A 20,708-nucleotide genomic window follows, 5' to 3' on the forward strand; every position below is an offset into this window, starting at 1 on the left:
TATATACGCACATGTGCATGTCCAATGTGAGTACGCATGTGTTTTAAGCACATAACCCATACGTGTGTGTATGCAAGCATCTCACAGGATCACATGGTCAGATGCATTAAGGAGCAGACATTTCCTACCCTCATGCCATTCTCACTCCAAAGCTTCCTTTTATACTCCCTTAAACCACTGTGCTGGGTTATTCATGCTGCTCACCTCCAGCCAGCTTGGGCCAGGCTCCTATCAGAGGCATTTTTTTTTTTCCATTCCTACCAAGAAAGGGCAATTTGTATTTCTGCCAGACAGCAGCTTGAGCTGAGGACACCATACCCGTCTCTTTGCTTCTCTCAATTTTCTCTCTAAAAAACTGTAAGCATTATAACCACCCTACCCACAAACGCTCCCTCCAAGAGAGCCCTGCCTTGACTCAGACACCAAGAAGTGACTCCAGCAGGCCCAGTGGGAGTCCTCTGTTCTGGGTAGCAGCAGTAGCACTCAGCTAGCACCCATGTTTGTGAAACACATGTGAGGCAAAGAATGAATTCCCCACTCTCTCCCTTCCCCCCACCTTTCCCCACATACTCTTATATGAAAAACAATAAATACCAACTCTAAAAAATGCAAAAGGGTTAAACATCTCAATATAAAATTCATACCTTGAGATTGCAACTACTAGTCTTCCTGGGCCTATTAACAATAGGAGCTCATCAGGTGAAAATTATGCAAAGGGAAAAAAATCTTTGCATTTCCTCCTTAAAATTAGGGGACTGCAGGAAGAGACCATATATAGAAAAGAGAATATAAACACAAATCCTTTAGTACCCTTTAAGAGTTAAGTAAAGGGGCAGCTAGGTAGCATAGTGGATAAAGTTCTGGTCCTGGATTCAGGAGGACCAGAGTTCAAATTTGACCTCAGACACTTGACACTTAACTAGCTGTGTGACCCTGGGCAAGTCACTTAACCCTCACTGCCCCGCAAAAAAAAAAAAAAGGAAAAAGAAAAAAAAAAAGAGTTAAGTAAGGAGCACTGAAAAATTAGGTAACAATAATCTGACTTTCCAAACACAATTTTGACCAATGGTGACACCATTCCCTTGTGCATTTTATTATGGAAATATTTGCTTAGCACTACTGGAAACTGATGCCTCAAACAGACAAAACCTTGGTTTTCCTGTCCGTGGGTGTTCCACACTCACTTCTGGGCCAGGAAGGCCACTGGATAGACCCCCCCAGTTGAGAAGAGCTAGGTCAGCATCATCCTCTGCCAACAGGAGTATGAGGAAGTCTGGCTCAACTGAGAAAAAAGTGGCCGGAAAGGATACATGATGAGTTCTAGAAGAGTCACATCCTAGCTGTCTGTTAAGAAGGCACTTCTTTGTATACAGATCTTGAAGGTCAGATGGGAAATGAGCTGTTGGTTGACAAGAGGAAGGTTATTGTAGGGTTAGCGAGAATTATGGATCAACAGGGATAAAGGGAAGAGACCAAAGGAGGTGGAAGGGAGGTTGTGACCTAAGCAGAGAATAGAACTCTACAAGCCTTCAAGGTAAAAGAGTCCCCTGACTTTGATTTAAAAGGAAAATCTGAATCAAATCAAATAGTCTGACTTATGTTACAAAGTTTTGGTACAAGCAATAAAATGCTTCTGTTATATCTCATTATTAGTAAAGATTTAGAAGGTCTACCAGGACACAGAAACACAGCAAAACACCCAAAGGTATAATAAAACACACAGAGGAGGTGGTAAGGTGTAATCAAAGAATGTTGACCTAAGTCACTGAACCATAGTTTGAGCATCCCATTCTCTCTCTGGGCCTTGGTTTCCCCACTTGCAAAGTGAGAGTAAGACGAGATAATCTCTGAGGAGGTCCCTTTCAGATTCAGAGCTCATTTTGTGATTGGGTCAGAAGACAGTTTTTTCCATCAAGGAAAAAGAATCCTTCAAAAACAATACTGGGTCCTCTACCTTATATTGAAATATTTTAGCTCCCCAATCATTAAAAAAAAGTACTTTTAAAGGCTTTCTATTGTTTTTAAAAAATACTTTACCAGAAGTTTTTCAGAACTTGACCTTTTGTCAGAGTATTGTGTAACTTTCTAGAAACACACAAGATGCTCATCAGGAAAGACAAACTAGTTCTTGCAGGATGGGGATGGAGGGGGGCAGGAGGAGTGTAGGATGGAGAAGAGGAAGCAATAGGATAAGGAAGAGAAAATGTGACCTTCAGATTTTGGAAAATTTTTGCATTTCCTCTCTTTGTCTCTCATCATTAGAGAGGTCTATATTTTTTGTATTTCTATGTAATTCTTAGTATCCAATGCAGCAATTTTAAGCTGTCTTAGAGGGGGTGTGCAGGGAGAGATTGGCAAAAGAGCTGGCTTCACTTTGTCATCTTGGCTCCGGCCCCTCCAATGTAGCACTTTTTAAAAATACAGCACTGAATGATCAAGAGATCACTTAATAAAAGCAATGAATAAACACACCCTTTCTTTATAACTCTAAAAAACAAGTAATGTTGGGGGTAGAAAAACATGACAAGCGAGGAAACACAGACTTTGGGAAACCTTTTTTTCTCTTACAGGATTTCATGAGGGAAAGACTAAAAATATGAGCCTTTAACCTTTAAAAAAAAAATACGTTTGAACACATTCATTTGGAAACCCCATGATCTGACTTTACATTTCAAATGTAGAGTAACTTTAGAATCTTTTAATAATGTTCTTTGAACTTTCTTTCCTATAGAGACAAAGTCTGGCTGAAGGAAATCAGATGATGCTAAAACTGCAATAGCATTCTACAGAAATTAAAACATAGAACAGAAATGTGGACTTGACATATTTATGCACATTAAAAATTATTAAAAACCCAACTCCCAAGGCCTTGTGCATTTGTTGAGAAGTGACATTATTTTGTGGATAGGTCAAAAGATTAAATTATAAATGATTAACAGTATATTAAATCTAATGTCAAATGATAGAATTAATGGAAATTTCTAGATAAGATGGGGACAAAAAGAGCTATAATTGCCACATGGGCACAATACACATCATTTTAGAGTGTTCATCAAATTACATTCATAAATGTTTCTTGGATTTTCATCAAAAAAGGTGGTAGTCATTACTTGGCTTACATTCTTGGCCCTGCCTATAGGTACTCTGCTAGGTCTCTATTATCTACTTCTTTTTGTTTGTTTGTTTTTGGGTTTTTTGGTGAGGCAGCTGGGGTTAAGTGAGTTGCCCAGGGTCACACAGCTAGTAAGTGTTAAGTGTCTGAGGCTGGATTTGAACTCAGGTCCTCCTGAATCCAGAGCCAGTGCTCTATCCATTGCGCCACCTAGCTGCCCCTATTACCTACTTCTTAATAATCTTATTGATACAACTTGGCACCTTGGTGTGGGGTAGACAAAGGCAATGCCAGATGGTGTTCTATATATCTAGGGACAAGTTACAAAGGCAGCCATGACTGGAGAAGAGCAAAAACGGGAAATAATCTTAACAAGGAGGTCTAGCCATTTTCTCCATTGAGGATCTAGTCTCAGGCGATACACAAATAGCAATACCCCTTCCTCTTTTGGGTGTTGAAGGAAGAAAGGAAGGTGGGAAAGGATTTGTTAAGCATCCAGTATGTGCCAGGCACTGTGCTAAGTGTTTTATCAAATATCTCATTTAATTTTCACAACCACCCTGAGAAGTAGGTTGCTATTATCATGCATATTTTATATTTGAGGAAACTGAGGCTGGCAGAGGTTAAGTGACTTTGATTTGCCTGACCTCAGGACATGCAGCTAGTAAGTGATGGAACCAGGAATAGGACCCAGGTCTCCCGATACCACCATGGGACCTTGCAACAGCAGCCAGTATCTTGTATGGCTCTAGACCATAGGATGACCAGAGGGAGAACACAACTGCATTATAAGGAAGAGGGGGCTGCCCTGGAGCAGCCATGAGGAAGGAGAGGAAGCATCCATGAGTAGGAAATCTTCAAACTGTGGTTATCTCAAGAACAAGTCAGGGTACGTGAATCTGAGTGAACAGCACCTTTTCAATCTGTAAAGATGCTAGGAAATAGGGGGTAGCTAGGTGGTGCAGTAGATGAAACACCAGCCCTAAATTCAGGGGGACCTGAGTTCAAATCCGGCCTCAGACACTTGACAATTAGTAACTGTATGACCCTGGGCACGTCACTTAATCCTCACTGCTCCACCAAAAACAAAAAAAAAGATGCTAGGAAAGAAAATACGCTTGTTTATACAGTATTTATTTATTTTACATTAATTCTGTCTGGCAAGGCAACAGAACATTTCGGTGAAACTAAAAGCCTTCACTGAAAACATATTCAACAAACCACATGTAACCAGCCGGATCAGATGGTTGGAGGCTTTATAAACTCTTTTACTGACATTCAGCTAGAAAGTGACGATAATCTCTCCCATTTCAAACAAAAAAAGAGGTTGGCAACCTCAGATGGCCTCAAAAGCTTTATATTCTCCTTCAAGACTTGTAAGAGAATTAGAAAAATAGGAGTCCGGAAATCTGAGGCCTGCATGGAGTTTCCTTTCCTGCAATCTGTCTTGGAAAATGATGGAAAACAATGAAGTTCTGGAAAACCTGGAATTTTCAATATTATTGTGAGGGGAAAAAAAAATTTCCTTTATGCATTCCTGAGGCTAAAAAGATTGTCACACTTCCAGCTATGAGTTAGAGATGGTAACAGTTCTATCTATACATAAAAATCGGCCCTCTAGCTTTATTTTAAATATGGCTTTACAATATTATCACTTCTTAAAGCTGTTATATGCCACAAACTTAACTGGTCCAAGCCACTGAAAATGCAGAGATGAGTATCACCACTCCAATCCTGCAAGTATCTATAATACATATATTTAGTATGAAAATTGTGTCCATACAGTCCTTTATTTGCAATTTCTCCACTCAAGACCCACTTGTCTGGTTATCTGGTTTCCTGATGGATTCTCCATACTGTGGCGACATTCCTTTTTCCCATCCATAATACCTTGCTGTTGTATTCAAGTCTTGGGTTTTTTCCTACTGCTATAAAGGAGATATGGTAGGAAGAAGGCTACCGTTCCATCTTCTGGTAGGACATTCAAGAAATCCCTTAGTTCTAACTCTGTGGCAACAACGGCCAATGTTTCTATTGAGGAAAAAAAAAAAAAGAATCCAGGTGTTAGAATTTAAGACTTGTGATGGAAATGCCAACAAGAAAGAGAGAATATTCCGGGGAACCCTATATCTGGGCCCCAAAGGATGGCTTGCTTTCTGGTTAGCTGTCTTTCAATCAAGTCCCATTCTCTTCAAATTGGTTTGAGTTTGTTAGCCTTAAGTCAGCTCTATTATAGCAGTTGATTTATCAAAGTTAGTTGCCAGAATAAGAAACCCTTAGATAACAGATCTCTAAATCTTTTCTTTATGCATGTGTGTATATAATATATACATATACACACATGTATGTATCAACATTGTTCCTCAAGTTAAATATATACATCAATATTTTTAAAAGATGAATCCTAACAGTTTCATAATTAAAATCAACATGCAAAAAGAATATAAGATTAAAAAAAACAACTTTTGAGACCACATACCTTTCTCTAAGTTGCACGAGGATGTGCGTCATTTGGAATGAACAATACCTAACAACTATTAATAAGCATTTAGTAACAGCATAATTTTCCCCTCAAAGGTCACTCTAAATATCTTCAGGTCTATGACTGCAAGAGGGTTAGGCTGCCCTCTTCTGGGGAAAGAGATTATTAGGCTTAAGGATACACAGATGTCATATATGCTACCTAAGCTGCCACCGGGTTAGGGATGCTTCCATATAAAAGTTCAAACCAGCGATCCAAATCTGAATTCCCCATCAAATGAATGCTCCTCATACTGTGATCCAAAGGTAAAACTGTCTCCCTTTGTCAGAGGCTGGTTGACAACCACAGGGGAAGCCACCTCCTTTAAATTCATCTGAAAAGCAAGTTCTTCAAACAGGTTTATCAAGTTTTTCTCTCTCCCCGGAAAGTGATAGCTTGGAAATGATACTGAGTCATATAAAGCTTGACTGTGTTTCTTCTATTCTCATACCCTCTAAGTGTATTTAAACATTTTTTTATAAAATTATAAAACTGGTGTTTCCATATACAAAAGGCAGATATAGAAGACTGTTTATGAAACTGTTAGTCTCTATTACATGCAGCTTTTTAAAAAATCAATTTATTTATTTTAGTTTTCAACATTTGTTTAGATAAGATTTCCAATTGCAAATTTTTCTCCCTCCCTCCCCTCCTCCCCTAGACAGCAGGTAATCTCATACAGCGTTTTTTTTTTTTTAAAGGATATATTAAATTTAAGAAGTTAGTAGCAACATTGCCCTATTTTTGGGGTCCCTTTCTGAAATTCCTTCGGTTCTCTCCTCTCTGCACATAATAACAATTACAAATAAACATGATTACAGTAAAGGTAGACTATAACAATCTCCCTACAGAATTTGTCTGGCCAATAGTAACAAGAAATTTTCATCCAAGAAGGAGCCTGGGCTTTGGTCAGGTGTTTGTTTGAATGAGCTGACTATGAATACAGAACCAGCTCACTTATTACATAAAAGCAGGGACTCTCAGGGAGAAGAAGGCCAACAAAACACTCTCATTCCCCAAACCACCTCTTGGCTCTTGTGACAGAGTAATCATTGGTGCCAAGCATCTGCTTGGTTTGCTGATCTAACCCCAAACGGGTATCTCTGCTGACATGGGTGAAATTATGCCCGTAGAGTCAAACATTTGGGAGATACAGAAAAAAAAGGAACTGCTAGGGTAAGGATAGGTATGGATCATTTCAGGGTGAAGCAAAGTACAAGTACACAATGGCCCCATTGATGGAAAGATCCTGTATATAAAATATGTCAATAAAATATAGCCATTCGCTCATCCATTCAACCAAAAACTTCTCAGTAAAACATATTCATTAGTCGAGGTTATATTAAGGGCCTACTATGCATAACACTGTGCTGTACTAAGGAGATGCAAAGACAAATACGAAATGATCCCATAGTAGTCACTCTATTTGTCATGGAAATGTTAACATTAGAATACAGCTGAATGAAGCAAGTGGTTTTAACGTCCATCCCCCCCCCCCCAGAACTGTGTCACTGTTCATGTCCCTTAGCCCTGCAGTGTCCCAAGCAACTTTTCAGGACTAGAAGCTGAAAAGCAGCTGTATTGGAAGAGGGAGCAACTTATACTGATGAAATCAGAGTTCTTGGGTGGGGAGGGGAAGCCTGTAAAAAACTGACAGAATAGTGAATGTGACCAATCCCCATTTGTCTTTCTTAATTTGATTGGTGGATTTACAACGACCATCACCATTGACCATCACCATTTGAAAAACCCAAGCTGTCCCCACGCATTTCATCAGCTCTATGTGATAAGGAGACACATTTGTCTTTATAACAGGACACACAATAGCTTCTCAATTTGCTAAGTAATACACAACACTGCACAAAAAATATGGGATGAAATGGAGCCCAATGCTCCGGCTACTTCAAGGGACTATGGATAATAATACTGGGTTCATGGACTCTTGAGTCAAAACAAGTCTTAGAAGGACACTGAGGCCAACCTCCTTTTACAGATGAGGAAACTGAGACACAGAGAGGTTAAATGACATTTCCAAGGTGACACAGCTATGAGTGTTTTGAGATCTGAAGCCAGGTGTTCCTGTCACTTAAGTTCAGCTCCCTATTTACTATACTGGGGTTTTAAACCTAGGGTCCATGAACTTTACAAAAATATTCTGGTAACTATTTCAATATAGTTGGCTTCCTTTGTCATTTTACATATTTTCTTTTATGCATCTACAAAGAGCATTCTATGAAGGGGTCCACTGGCTTCACCATATTGCCATGCCTACAGAAAAGATTTAAGGACTCCAGATTTCTAGTTCTCAACCTCCCTATGATTTAGTAAGTGGTCTTCAAGAATTGGCTAACACTTCATCGCCCTGTGGCCAAGCAGGTGGGGATCCTCTCCCCACTGCGCTAGTTCTGAGATGGCAGATGTTCAGGCTATAACCAATGTCCCAGCTCAGAGCCCTTTGAGTCAGAGAGCTCATCAGGGCTCAAGGTCACCTCAGTGCCACCAAAGCAGGTATGAGGAAACTGTGGGCAAGATGGGACCCAGCACGAGAGCATCACGAGTCAGTTTTGCACTTGCAGGAATACAAGTGTGTAGCTCCCCAATCCGACCGTCCCAAAGATCCATGAAGAAAGGTAACTTGGGTGTAAAGCGTGTTGTGTACCCTAACTAAGGACCAAGATCTCTGGGTCTCTGCCCTTTTATCTGACTGTTGTTGTGGGGCAGATTCACAGGGTCTGAGTAGGAGGGAGACCTTGGGGGAGCGGTCAATCAGAGGGCAGTCCGCATTGGGACACCCTTCTTATTGACCAAGCCCAAGGGCAATGCGATTGGGAAAGCTTGCTAACACTGCATTCACGGATCATGAAGTCTGCTAACCTTGTATTCCTTGCCTAAATGGAGTTGACCAAGCCAACTGGTTGGTACACAGGAACTTCCTGGTACACCATGAGATCAATTAAACATGAAGTCACTTATATCAACCAGGGCTTAGCTAGTGGCCAATCCTGACAGCAGGACTTTAAATGAAGGCTCTGGAGAAGACCACTTCCCATCCTCCCACCCCCCAAAAAAACCATACCCACACACTTGCATGTGCACACACACACATCTCAGCAAATCTTTGCATCCCAAACTATCCTTTGTTTCTTTGCATTTCAGCAAAAATAGATTCTTTACCTTTCAAAGACGAGAGGTGCACTTCATACTTCTCCCCACCCTGTTTTATTCTTTGGCAAAGGTCAGGGAGCAGCTTTTTCCACCATAAAGCCTGGAAAAAGGAAAAATTCACATTATGAGAAGAGCCTAATGATAACCAGTAAGTGTGTTAACAACAGATGTGTAAGGGCAGCTAGGTGGCACAGTGGATAAAGCACCAGCCCTAGATTCAGGAGGACCTGAGTTCAAATCTGACCTCAGACACTTGACACTTACTAGTTGTGTGACCTTGGGCAAGTCACTTACCCCTCATTACCCTGCCCCCGCAAAAAACAACAGATATGGAGACAAAAGAACAAAGACTAAGGACAAGGAGAGTCTTTGAATGAGAGGGCAAAAATATATTTCAAAGGAACAGAAGTTAGTCCTTAAGAAGAAAAACATCTGTGTTCAAACTGGAATTTATAAAATATGATCTTTTATACATGCACACATATGTATGCATATACACAGGCTCACACACGTGTGTGTTCATGCGCACACATATATACATGTACATGTGACCTGTATGCATGCATATACACATATGCAACTGCATAACGTGAAAAATCTGGTCCCATGTACTACACGTGTTCACAGAGGGAATCTGAAAGTGGTGTGTTCATCCAGAAGTGAAGACACGTGACATTAGCACCCTCTAGTGTCCCATGGACAAAAAAGTAACACTTCAGAATTAGGCTGTGAAAACAGAACTGAACCAAGGGACCAGCTTTCAAGTATAAAAATTCCTTCAAGAGAAAACACACTAAATGAATCCACTGAAAATCTTCCGTCACTGTGTTACTTTGACCAAAAGTTCTGGTTGTTCTCTCCCTGACTTTCGAGAACTGGGTCGATCAGGTATTTAGGAGGAAGTGTAGCAAAGCATAAACAAAGTGCTGGATATAACGTCTAGTCTTGGCTGGACTGCTGGATAACCTGGGACAAAGAGCTTAGGCTTTCTGATGAGTCTCAGGATCCTCATTTATAAAAAGAGGCCAAGGCAAAACCAACATGTGCTCTCACGACCTCCCTCTTCCTCCAAGGCGTTCCAAGGGGTTCCTCGTTATATCTGGTCCCTCCAGAAACAAGTATAACATCCTCACTTGCTATTTACAACTTTTCTTAACCTGGTCTCTTCCTCCCTTCCTACCTCCTTAAGTTTCATTTCTCCACACACCCTTCCAGCCAATGAATGACACAGACTTTCTCCTCCTGCAAGACTCTGCACTTCATGCATTTGCTAATGGTTGTCCCAAATGCCTGAAATGCTCTCTCTCCTCATGCCCACCTGGCTTCCTTTAAGATTGAACTCGAATTCCTTCTTCTGCCACAGGTCTTCCCTAGTCTAGCCCTTCCTCACCCCCATCCCTTCTCGCCAGGATCATCTTCCATTCACTTCATATTTATCTTGCTATCTCCCCCATTACAAGAGGAGTTCCCTGAGGGACAAACACAAGAACATGTTACTTTATTTGTGATTCTAACTTATCTTTCTTTGCTTTATTCTATATTCCAATGGTTCTCAAAACCTTTTGGACTCCTTTACAAACTTAAAAATGGTTAAGGACCAAAAAAAGAGTTTTTGTTTGTGTGAGTTATATCTATCAGTATTGACTACGTTAGAAATTAAAGTATTTAAGCATTATCATGAAAATAGTTTTGACCCTGTAAACACACTGTAAGGGTCTCAGCTATCCTAGAAGCCCCCAGACCACTCTGAGAAATGCAGCCATATGCTATGACCCAACCAAAATGGGCTTCTCACCTTGAAAATCTGCCAGGCACTTGCTTTACCGATCAAACTATTCTGTTTGCCTGGGGTGATTCCCCCTTCTCCTTACCTGATATAGACATTTCTTATGCATTCTTCAAAGCTCAAATGCCACCTCTTCCAAATGCCTTCCCCTCACCCTTATGACAAAGGTGATCTCTCTGCTTCTGAATTCTTCCTTTTTATCCCCAGTGAGCATATTCTAACCTACATTTGGGTACATATCTTTTCTTTCCCTGACTAAATTATAAGTCCCTGAAAAGAAAGGACTTTGTCTTAGATCACAGATCCAAAGCTGAAAGAGACCTCTGAGAACATCTACTCCACAATCCCTTCATTTTACAAATGAGGAAACTGAGGTCGATGGTGATTTTGCCAAAGTGACACAAATGCTAGCATAAGATGCGAGATCTGAACCCAGGTCTTCCAACGTCAGAACCAAACACTTTTCATTGCATGTCCTGATTATGTCTGTCTGTCTATGAGCACCTACTGCAGTGTACTGCATAAACCCAGTACTTAAATAAAAGTTTGCTAATATGTCGTCAAATGCAGTCAAGACATTAGTTCTCTTTTCATGAAAATTTTAGAAACATCTTTATTATAAGGAAGTTTTGCTGAAAAGGTGATCTGTTCAGAAATGAAGGTGATATAGAAATAAAAGGCATGGATAAAACTTTTAAAAATAAACTTTTGTGGAACTGAATTGTAGATGCTGATTCTTCCATGCCCCTAAAAAAACCCAACTCCATAAACAGAATAACCCTAATTACACAAGGTGAGAGATGAGTCAATGAATGTAAAAAGTCAGACTAAGAGAGATGGGGAAAAAAGCAGTCTGAAAGGCTTACCCGAGGGCCTTCTTCCTTCAGTTCATGCTGAGCATAAGGGATGACGGCCTCAGGGCATCTATCCAGCAGTGAGTTCAAGGCCTGCTCATGCTCTTTCATGCGCGTGAGACAGAGGACATGGATGCTGAGGCCGGCACTTGTGTCTTCTGACAGTGGTTCCAAGAAAGGCAAAATGGACGCTACGTCAAATGAAGGGCCACATATCAGGGACTAGGGACAGAAAAGTAAATGGGTTAATGAAGGTGCAATACACAAATCCAAGGAGCTGTGGACAATTCTCAATGTTGCTAAAATGTACACGGTCAAGAAAAGAGGGCACCTACATTAGTGTGTCAAAGACTTGTGATTTGGTAGGGGTGGAACCTCTCTCGTCCAAGCAGTCCTAGAATCCAGCTACTGCTTATAGTTGTGGACAGTGGCCTCAGGCTCAGAGAGGTTCAAAGTGACTTGTCACAAAGCCTGCATATGTCAGAAGCAGGACTAGAACCCAGGTCTTCCTGGTTCCAAGGCCAACTCTTTATCCACTACTATACGTTTTATTAACACAACTAATTTTGATACATTATTGTAATGCTATTTGAATTAAGCAAACAAGTATTTTAAAATCTAAATATTTTAAATCACTAATCTAATGAATGCTAAAACAAACAAACAACAAACCAGGTTTCTTACATGAAGAATATGTTGTAGAATAGGTTATTTCAAAAAGAAGGTGGCTGAAATCCTATAGATTCAAATTAGAGTCTGTTTCCTTTCTTGGGCATGTCACCAAGAATTTAATCAACTTGGCTCAACAAGCATTTATTCAGGGATTACTATATGCAAAGGCCAAGCTAAACAGCAATGATGGGAGACAGAAAGATCCCTGAAGGGTTTACATTTTCCTGGATTAAAGAGCACATAAAGAGATAAGTAAATAAACAATCACATGAAGAGGAAGCAAGCACCAAGTGCTGGGAGGAGATGGGCAAAGGTCCCCACAGGAGGTGGCTCCTGAGCTAAAGTTAGGAGGGAAGGAAGGATTCTACAAGGGAAGGCATGGGAGGGAGGCCATTCCAAACATGAAATGCTGCCTGTGCAAAAGATGGACTGATCAGTCATGTGGTGCCTCGGACAGACAGGGCTCGGTGCTAAGCTGGGAATGCAAAAACCAATTCAATCCCCAAGCATTTATCAAGGACCAGACCCATACTGTGCTAAGGGCTGGGGAGTTAAAGACAATGGGGGAGAAAACAAGTACACAGTTTGTATATATCAGAAAAGGACAGGTACTATTGCGTTTAACATTCAAGGCCTCAGATGCCTCCTAGCCCTGTGACCCTGGTCAAGTTATAACCTCTGCCTGTTTCCTCATATGGAAAATGGGCATAATAATAGCATCTCACTTCCAGGGTTGTAAGAATCAAATGAGATGATATTTGTAAAGCATTTAGCACAATGGTTGGCTGGCATACAGTGAGCACTGCATAAATGTTAGTTTATGATAACGATGATCCATTTAATCATTAAAAAAAAACAAGGACTATTGTTTCCATTATCAAGTTTGTCCCTATCTCCCCTGTGACCACCAAGAAAGAAGTTTTTCTTCAGAGAACAGATTCCAATATCTATTCGTCCTCTTGTCCACTTACAGGATCTTCTCAGACTCAGAGGATGATAAGTGATATGAAATATGCATTCCTAGTGCTCGTGACAGTGCTCTTCCAGCTATCAAGCACGGGACAACTCTGAGAATAAGGTAAGTACCTAATACAGAACATGAGGCCCCTAAAAACGTCCAGAGGTAATGCTTGGTTTGTGATAAGTGATGGCTTGACATCAAACCAAACCCCAATCAACAGCTCCCTCTGCATGGTAGGTCATTCAAACACACTGTAACACACTTCACCTTCTCCACCCCCTTAGTCAGTCTCAGAATCGAAGGGTCATTTGCAGCTACAGGGCATCCCTTCCAATAACCCCGGCCATGCTCTCTCCTTATGTGCACATGCTGAGTGTGTCAACATGTGTCACATGTTGAGTCATGTCTGACTCTATGTGACCTGAAGGACTCTTCTCTGTGGGGTTTTCTTGGCAAAGATACTAAAGTGGTTTACACATCCTTCTTCAGTGTGTTCCCATTTACAGATGAGGGGTTACGTGGCTTGTCCGGAGTCTCCCAGGCTGAGGCCACATTTGGATTCAGATCTTACTGACTCCGGGTCTGGTGCTCTTATCCACTGGGCCACTTAGCTGCCCCACATATACATAAATGTTTATATATAAACATATAGATAGACAGAGTCAGACACACACACAAAGTATGCACATACATATTATTGATAGGGTACAGCCTTTAAAGTGTCAAAATTCTTTTAAGGGAAGTAAAACATGTTTAGTCCAAAGGGCTTGTAGCATTTAATATATTCTATAAGTCTATATAATTACGCAATATATAGTATTCTATAATTATATATAATACATACTCTATGATACAATTCTCTAATACATAATTATATACTACGTGTGTTACATATATAATTACAATTTCCTTGTAACCTAATGCGGATATACTATAACTCATCCAAGCAGTTGGCCATCCCACTGCACATGACATTCTAGACAACAGGCATCATTCAGCTCCTTAATTTCCCTTCTATGGACTGTTAGGTAAATCTCTGATGAGCATTTATGGATCACATCGTAACACTGTGAAGTCTGATTTAACCAAGACAATGGCATCTGCAAACGGGAGCATCCAGAGGGCCTTTAAATATATTGGGAATCCTTCTTCTACTGGGATCCTGCTCACTCCAGACGCCTCCACGGTCCTCGCACTCACTACCAACTCCAATCTTGCAATCACTCCAGCTCCTGCCCTGGGACCCTGACCTCCTGACTGGGGAGACCTCTCCCTATCTAGCCTGACCCAGACCCACCACCAGCCATCTTCAGAATGTGCTGTAGCAGGTGCGTGCCCTTCCTGCCACCCCAAACTTCCTTCCACCTCCAGTGCAGGGAAACAATCCCAACATGCTTTCCAACAGAAAGGGAAGTGTTTAGATTGTAAACTCCATGAGGTTAGGGGATGTCTTTTCCCTCTTTTTGTATCCTCAGCACTTAGCACGCACTGAATAAAGGCTTACTGAATTGAAAAGGGTTTGAACACTCCAAAATGTGGTAGTTTCATAGTCCTTGGTGTTAAACTCAGATCATCCAGAAGAACAGATCTCTGAGGGACCCGTTTCTCATTTTGTCTCTGTGTCTCCAGTCTCCAGCATAGTGCTTTACACACAGGAGACAGTTAACAACGTCGTAAGAACATTGAGTAAACTGTTCTCCTTTCCACCTATTTGTTGTACTCCTGCTAGTTATAGAATTAAAGGTAGACTCTGATTTCTATTAATGTGCATTTAAATACACACACATACACACACACATATATTTCCCAAGAAGCCTTGAATGGACTGGTTGTTTCAATCTTTATTCCTCCAAAGGAGGGAGAGAGCCTTGGCAACAGCCGTTGACTTGACTAAATGTGTGAAGCACAGAACAAGCAAAAGTAATAAAAACAAATGATCAAATTAGGAAATGCAAGCCAAAAGGCAAGACTATGCTCTCAGGCTGTTGGCCAGACATTTCTGTCGAAGTCATTCACTGTAGAATGTACCTTCCTAAGAAAAGAAATGCTATAATTACCTGTAATTTAGAAAGGTCTTCTGCATAATTTTGATCATGTAAAGAGTCTGATGATGTTAAGAAAGTGAGCCAGGGGTAAATTAAGCCATAATGACTACAGGAGTTTATCTGAAAAGGAAAATACATTTCCCATTAAGACCAAAAAAGAAAAAAATAAAGCCACCCCACAAAATGATTTTTATTCTGCTATAACAAGCATTTTCTTAACATGTACAAGCACCGTGCTACATTTTTAAAAAGAATTCAACTGTATTCCCAATTAAATTAACATTTTCTTAGGTAATGATTAAAAATGTGTATTAGTTTGGAAGTTATTGATGTCTCAATAAATTGTATATAAAATCTGTTTAAATTAACTTATTGTTTTGTATAAATTGGCCATAAAAATTTTGCGGAATTTCACGACTTGCACTCCTTTCTGTTATTATCAAGAGGCAGAGACTTGGGACACTGCTTTTTAGCGAAAAACAAATGCAAGAGTGCTTTTCTATATTGTCTTCTGTGTTCACACTATCTCCTCTGCTCAGATGTGAGCTCCTAGGGAGCAGGAATGGGTTGGGGTTTTCCTGTCTCTGTATTCTCAGAGCCAAGCTCAGTGCCTGTCACAACGGTAGACGTTCAATAAATGCTTGATCAAGTTACTGATTAGCTAAATACATTCCAAAGTGTTAATAGTTGTAACATTTGTAATAGATATAGACATATGTATGTGTGTGAAGATACATACATCCATCTGTAGATCTGTATATTTATTTGTATATACATCCATATATCCAGACACATATACACGACACACATATATCTACTTATTTTTATGTATATTTTTACACAGAACACATTTTTTCAATATTCTACATTTTTTTTGGTGACAATCCACAGACAATAATGTTGCTGAGTACTGAATTGACATGTGCAAAGTATCTCACATCTTTCAAAGCACTTTCTAAAGAATCCCTAATTATTTGACCCAAGGGAAATTTTGGTTGGGGAGATGGGCATCGCTAGCTGCTGCAGGACATCTCTTCCAATCTCCCTCCCTCCATTTTCGCAATCAATGGACAAGGCCTGCTTTTGAGGGAAGGGCATGCTCTAACACACACATGCATATACACAGAGCCCATTAAGGTAATAAAAGCTAACAGCTAGCACTTAATATATGTCTTTAAAGTTTGTAAAGCACTTCAGAAATATTTTATCATCTGATTCTCAAAACTACAGTGGGAGGTGGGGGTTATTATTCCCATTTTTACAGATAAGGAAACTGAGGCAAACAGAGGTTAAATGACTTGACCAGGGTGTTGGAGGCTAAATTTGAACTCGGGTCTTCCTGACTCCAGGGACAGTACTCTATCTAGCACCCTCATATAGAACCCCTGGACCTCTCCAAATCTTAGGCAAGCCTCAGGATGCTGTTGTTGCAAGAGCTATACTCTGCCCATGTCCTGGGACCCTCATCCTCTAGGGCTCTTTTTGAGTCACTTCCCCCCTTCCCTGCCTGCTGTGGCTCCCGTGTGACCAACACCCAGTGGGGAATGTTCTGGAGAAGACTTAAATATTAAAAACTCCAGTAGCTGCTATAGCTGCTCTGGCTATCCTGACAGCAGACCCAGAGGAGCCCTGAAGGCAGTTTCTATCCTTTCCCTGGGTCTTCTGTGGATTAAACAAGATAAACTGATAAGGAGAAAACATTCTGCTCCAGCAACATTCAGCCTGGGGAGCCTGTGATGAGCATCCCAGTGTTCCCAGCCGTTTTACCAGGTCCTCTGGACTTCTCAGCGGTTTGGTGTCCGGGGGCTGCCTCTGGGAGAGCCTCCAGATATACTGAGATAAGAGCTTGAAGAAAAGTTCCTGGAGCAGGATCTCGGGGACAGATGCTACCAACTGGGCTTCCCAGAAGTCCACTAGGAGCTGAGGAATGACATCTTCGTCCTTGCCGCAGAGCACCTACCACCAAAACAGAGCCCGCCCCAGACCCGAACAAACTCATCAGCTTCACTTCTACAGAATCGACACCACAGGCCCCCATGCTAGGAAAGGGAACCACCTGAGGACAATCTAACAGTAAAGGAAACTGGAACAGCCACTGGAATCACCTCTAGGTGCATCCATAAACCCCCTCAGGGCCCAAGATCTGCACCATGTACATTTTTGCCTTAAATGGCTTCTAGGAGAGTGGCAGATATTTAGAGAAGCTACTTTTTGGGTGGTTTGCTTTTTTTTCCTCCCCAAGGCAGCAGCACAGGCCTAGATTCTGACAAGATGCATCGACTTTCCCCGTTTCCCCAAAGGACCTACCTTGAAGAAGGTATCTGCTTCTTCCACTCCAATTTTGTTGTTTTTCAGTAAGCCCAGTATGGAGGCCACAAGGAATTCTGGCTGAGTCTCCCTGAGGTGAGCAGCAAGCTCTGTTGGCACAACCTGCCCCTTCTTCTGCTGGATCAACAGTCGGGGTTCCAAAATAAAGCCGCACACCAACTCCATCTTCAGAGGAAGAATAAACCCCAGTTTAGAAAAGCAAAACCTAGAAGCTTCAGCCTCTTAGGGAGCAGGGATTACAGATAGGTATGTTGTTGTTGTTATACTTGTAGTAACAGTAGCAACATTAATGATAAGAATACCACTGCTACAACTACTACTGCTACTATTACCACTAATAGCAATTAGCATTTATATAATGCTATAAGGTTGGCAAAGTCCTTTAAAAATATCTCATTTGATCCTCACCACCACCCTGGGAGGTAGATACAATTATTATCCCCAGTTTATAGATAAGGAAATGGAGGCAAATAGAGGTTAACTGACTTGTCTAGGGTCATGCAGCTAGTATCTGAGGGAGGATTCGAACTCAAGTCTTGCAGATTCCAACTCTATCTATCAACTCTACCACCCAGGAGCCTTTAATGCGCTACCACATTCAGCTCCAAAGAAATTAAATATATGTGTATGTACACATATATGTACACACACACACATATGTAATATATATATATATATATATATATTCCTGATGCTATTTCCGGAGATATCTGCCTGTCTCTCAAAGAACCATCCCTCGTCACAAAGAAAACTCTTGAGCAAAAATGACCAATACTACTCCTACATCTAATAGCATATGCAACACTCCCCATCCTCTTCCCACTAACACTCCCCCCGCAGAAAGTACCCAATACATTTTGATTCTAACATTCAAGTGTCGATTACCTATTTTATATCTTTTTTCCTCTAATACTTGTGAGTTATTTCTACTGTGGGTTTAATCACCATCGTCTCTATGCAAAAGACACCTAGTCCCCAGTTTCTGTCTTGAGCTTCAAATGCCCTCTGGATATTTCCAACTAGGTGTGCTACCGACACCTTGAATTTAACACAGGAAAACCAGAATTTATTATCTTTTCCTCCCAAACTTACCCCTTTTCTTCCCAAATCTCTTTTTTCTTGCAAAAGGCCCTATGATCTCCTAGGTCTGCAGCCTCAGTGTTGCCCTCAAAGCCTGACGTCATGTGTGCCATGAACAAATCTTGCCATTTTTGCTTTTGTGTCTCCTACATTTGTCCTCTGTTCACTATTCACACAGCAACTGCCTTAGTGCAGATCTTCATCCCTTCTCCCAGGGGTCACTGCAATCATCTCCCTGCCCTAAGCCTTCCTCCCCTTCTATCCGTCCTCCCCCACACAGCCGCCAACATGATATTCTTCAAGCACAGGTATGACCACATCCCGATTCCAGACTCCAGAGTCTCCCTACTGCCCCTGGGATCAGATAGGAATTCCTCTGTTTGGCTGCTGAAAACCTCTACAAGCTGATCCCAAGCCTACCTCTCCAGCCTCATTACAGCCTTTTCCCTTTTCACGAATGCTGAAGGTCCAGTCAAGCTGGCCTTCTTGTCGTCTGCTACACACATCATCTGCAGGGCTATGCCCCATGTCTGGAATACACTTCTTCTTCCCCTCTGCCTCATAGAATACCCTAACTTCATGGGAAAATCTTCCCTGACCTGCCCTCACTCACCCCCTCCCCTGCCCAGCCAAAAGTCTTTTCTTCCTCAATTTCTTCTAGCATTTCTGTCTCTGTCAGACTCTACCTGGTGACATGGGGCTTATTAGCATAAATATGTCTTAACTACTTCCCCCTCAAATAGATAATAAGTTCCTTAAGGACAGGAGTTCAAATCCTGGTTCTGCAACTTACTACTCCATGGATACTCTTGGGTAAAAATAATGGTAGTGATAACTGACATTGACTTAGACTGATTAAATGCTTGCAAAGTTCTTTATATACATTATCCCACTCGGGCCTTATGAAAATCCTGCAAAGTAGGTGCCATGGGTCTCATTCATTTGTTTTATAGATGAGCCCTATAAGTCACTGAACTTAAACTACATAAATCACTTAACTTTTCTGGCCTCACCTGTTTCCTCTAAGATGAGAGAACTAGATGACTTCCAAGATCCCATCCCTCTCTAAATGCTACAGATTCAGGGTTTTTTATTAGCATCAGAAACCAAATAGGTGTTTAGTACCTCTAGATCCTGATTAATGTGAATAACGAATCCCAGAAGTGGTCGCTTGTATTCAAATTCACACTATTCAAAGTCACGATTGTGTAAAATTACAGCCCAGTGGAAATATGCATTGTGGATTCTATTAATGCAACCACTTTAGAGGATTCATTATCCACAGTAATCAGGGACCAAGCTGGAATTGCTGAGCTGACCTGGAGCCGACCATGGAGATCCCTCACCCTACCCACATTCACAAGAGAACCACCTGGCCGTCCGCTTTACCTCTGTGTGGCACTTCATCTCACGCTTGTATGCGTCCAGATCGCCCATTTTCAGAGCCATCGAAGCCTTGGTCAAAGTCACTAAGACTGAGGATGATCCCGATATATTCAGCTTTTTCAAGTGGTTCATGGCCATTAAAGGATCCATATTCTTCATGCACGGGCTACAGAGGGCATGGGGCAGCTGTTTGGGCTCAGCAGCACTAAATATCTGGCTCACTTTTGCTGCTAATTCCTGTAGTGGATAGAAAGAAATATAACATCAGACAGCAGGAGATGAGGTCAGCAAAGAAAGAAAGGTACAAATCAATAAATGAAAAGTTATAGCAATCAATAAACATTTATTTAGTGCTTACTATGGATATCTCAATAAATAAACATGTACTTATTAAGCATCTATTGTGGTTATATCAATAAACAGGTATTTATTAAGCACCTACTATGTTTATATTAATCAATAAACAAGTATTTAATAAGTGCCTACTATGGGTATATCAGTCTATAAATATTCATTAAGCACCTACTGTGGTTATATCAATCAATAAACAGGCATTCATTAAGCACCTACTATGTTAATATTAATAAATAAGTATTTATTAAGCACCTACTATGGTCATATCAATCAATAAATAAGTATTTATTAAGCACTTACTGTGGTTATATCAATCAATAAACAGGCATTCATTAAGCACCTACTGTGGTTATATTAATAAGTATTTATTAAGCACCTAATATGGTTACGTCAATCAATAAATATGTATTTATTAAGCACTTACCATGGTTATATCAATCAATA

At 40.8% G+C, this 20,708-nt stretch overlaps 2 protein-coding genes across 6 annotated transcripts in view; one reads left to right on the forward strand and one right to left on the reverse strand.

Annotated features, from left to right (window-relative positions):
- The window catches only part of LOC122748866 (ceruloplasmin-like), a 56,028-nt gene extending 53,170 nt beyond the window's left edge, over positions 1-2,858 (forward strand). The window contains exon 19 of the mRNA XM_043994877.1: positions 2,732-2,858. Within this exon, the coding sequence (XP_043850812.1) occupies positions 2,732-2,748 (17 nt within the window). The 3' untranslated portion in view covers positions 2,749-2,858. The remainder of the gene's footprint in view (positions 1-2,731) is intronic.
- A 1,387-nt stretch (positions 2,859-4,245) lies between these two features.
- HPS3 (HPS3 biogenesis of lysosomal organelles complex 2 subunit 1) overlaps positions 4,246-20,708 on the reverse strand; it is a 49,117-nt gene continuing 32,654 nt past the window's right edge. For 4 of the 5 annotated variants that reach the window (XM_043994882.1, XM_043994878.1, XM_043994881.1 and 1 more), the window contains 7 exons: positions 19,914-20,147; positions 17,424-17,609; positions 16,884-17,072; positions 15,129-15,236; positions 11,451-11,660; positions 8,808-8,898; positions 4,246-5,143 (listed from right to left, as the gene is read on the reverse strand). In XM_043994882.1, coding sequence (XP_043850817.1) covers positions 5,016-5,143; positions 8,808-8,898; positions 11,451-11,660; positions 15,129-15,236; positions 16,884-17,072; positions 17,424-17,609; positions 19,914-20,147 — 1,146 coding nt within the window. In that variant the 3' untranslated portion in view covers positions 4,246-5,015. The remainder of the gene's footprint in view (positions 5,144-8,807; positions 8,899-11,450; positions 11,661-15,128; positions 15,237-16,883; positions 17,073-17,423; positions 17,610-19,913; positions 20,148-20,708) is intronic. The other variant, XM_043994879.1, reaches the window with a different exon arrangement.

Source organism: Dromiciops gliroides, chromosome 3, assembly GCF_019393635.1.
Source record: "Dromiciops gliroides isolate mDroGli1 chromosome 3, mDroGli1.pri, whole genome shotgun sequence".
In the NCBI taxonomy this organism is placed as follows: domain Eukaryota; kingdom Metazoa; phylum Chordata; class Mammalia; order Microbiotheria; family Microbiotheriidae; genus Dromiciops; species Dromiciops gliroides.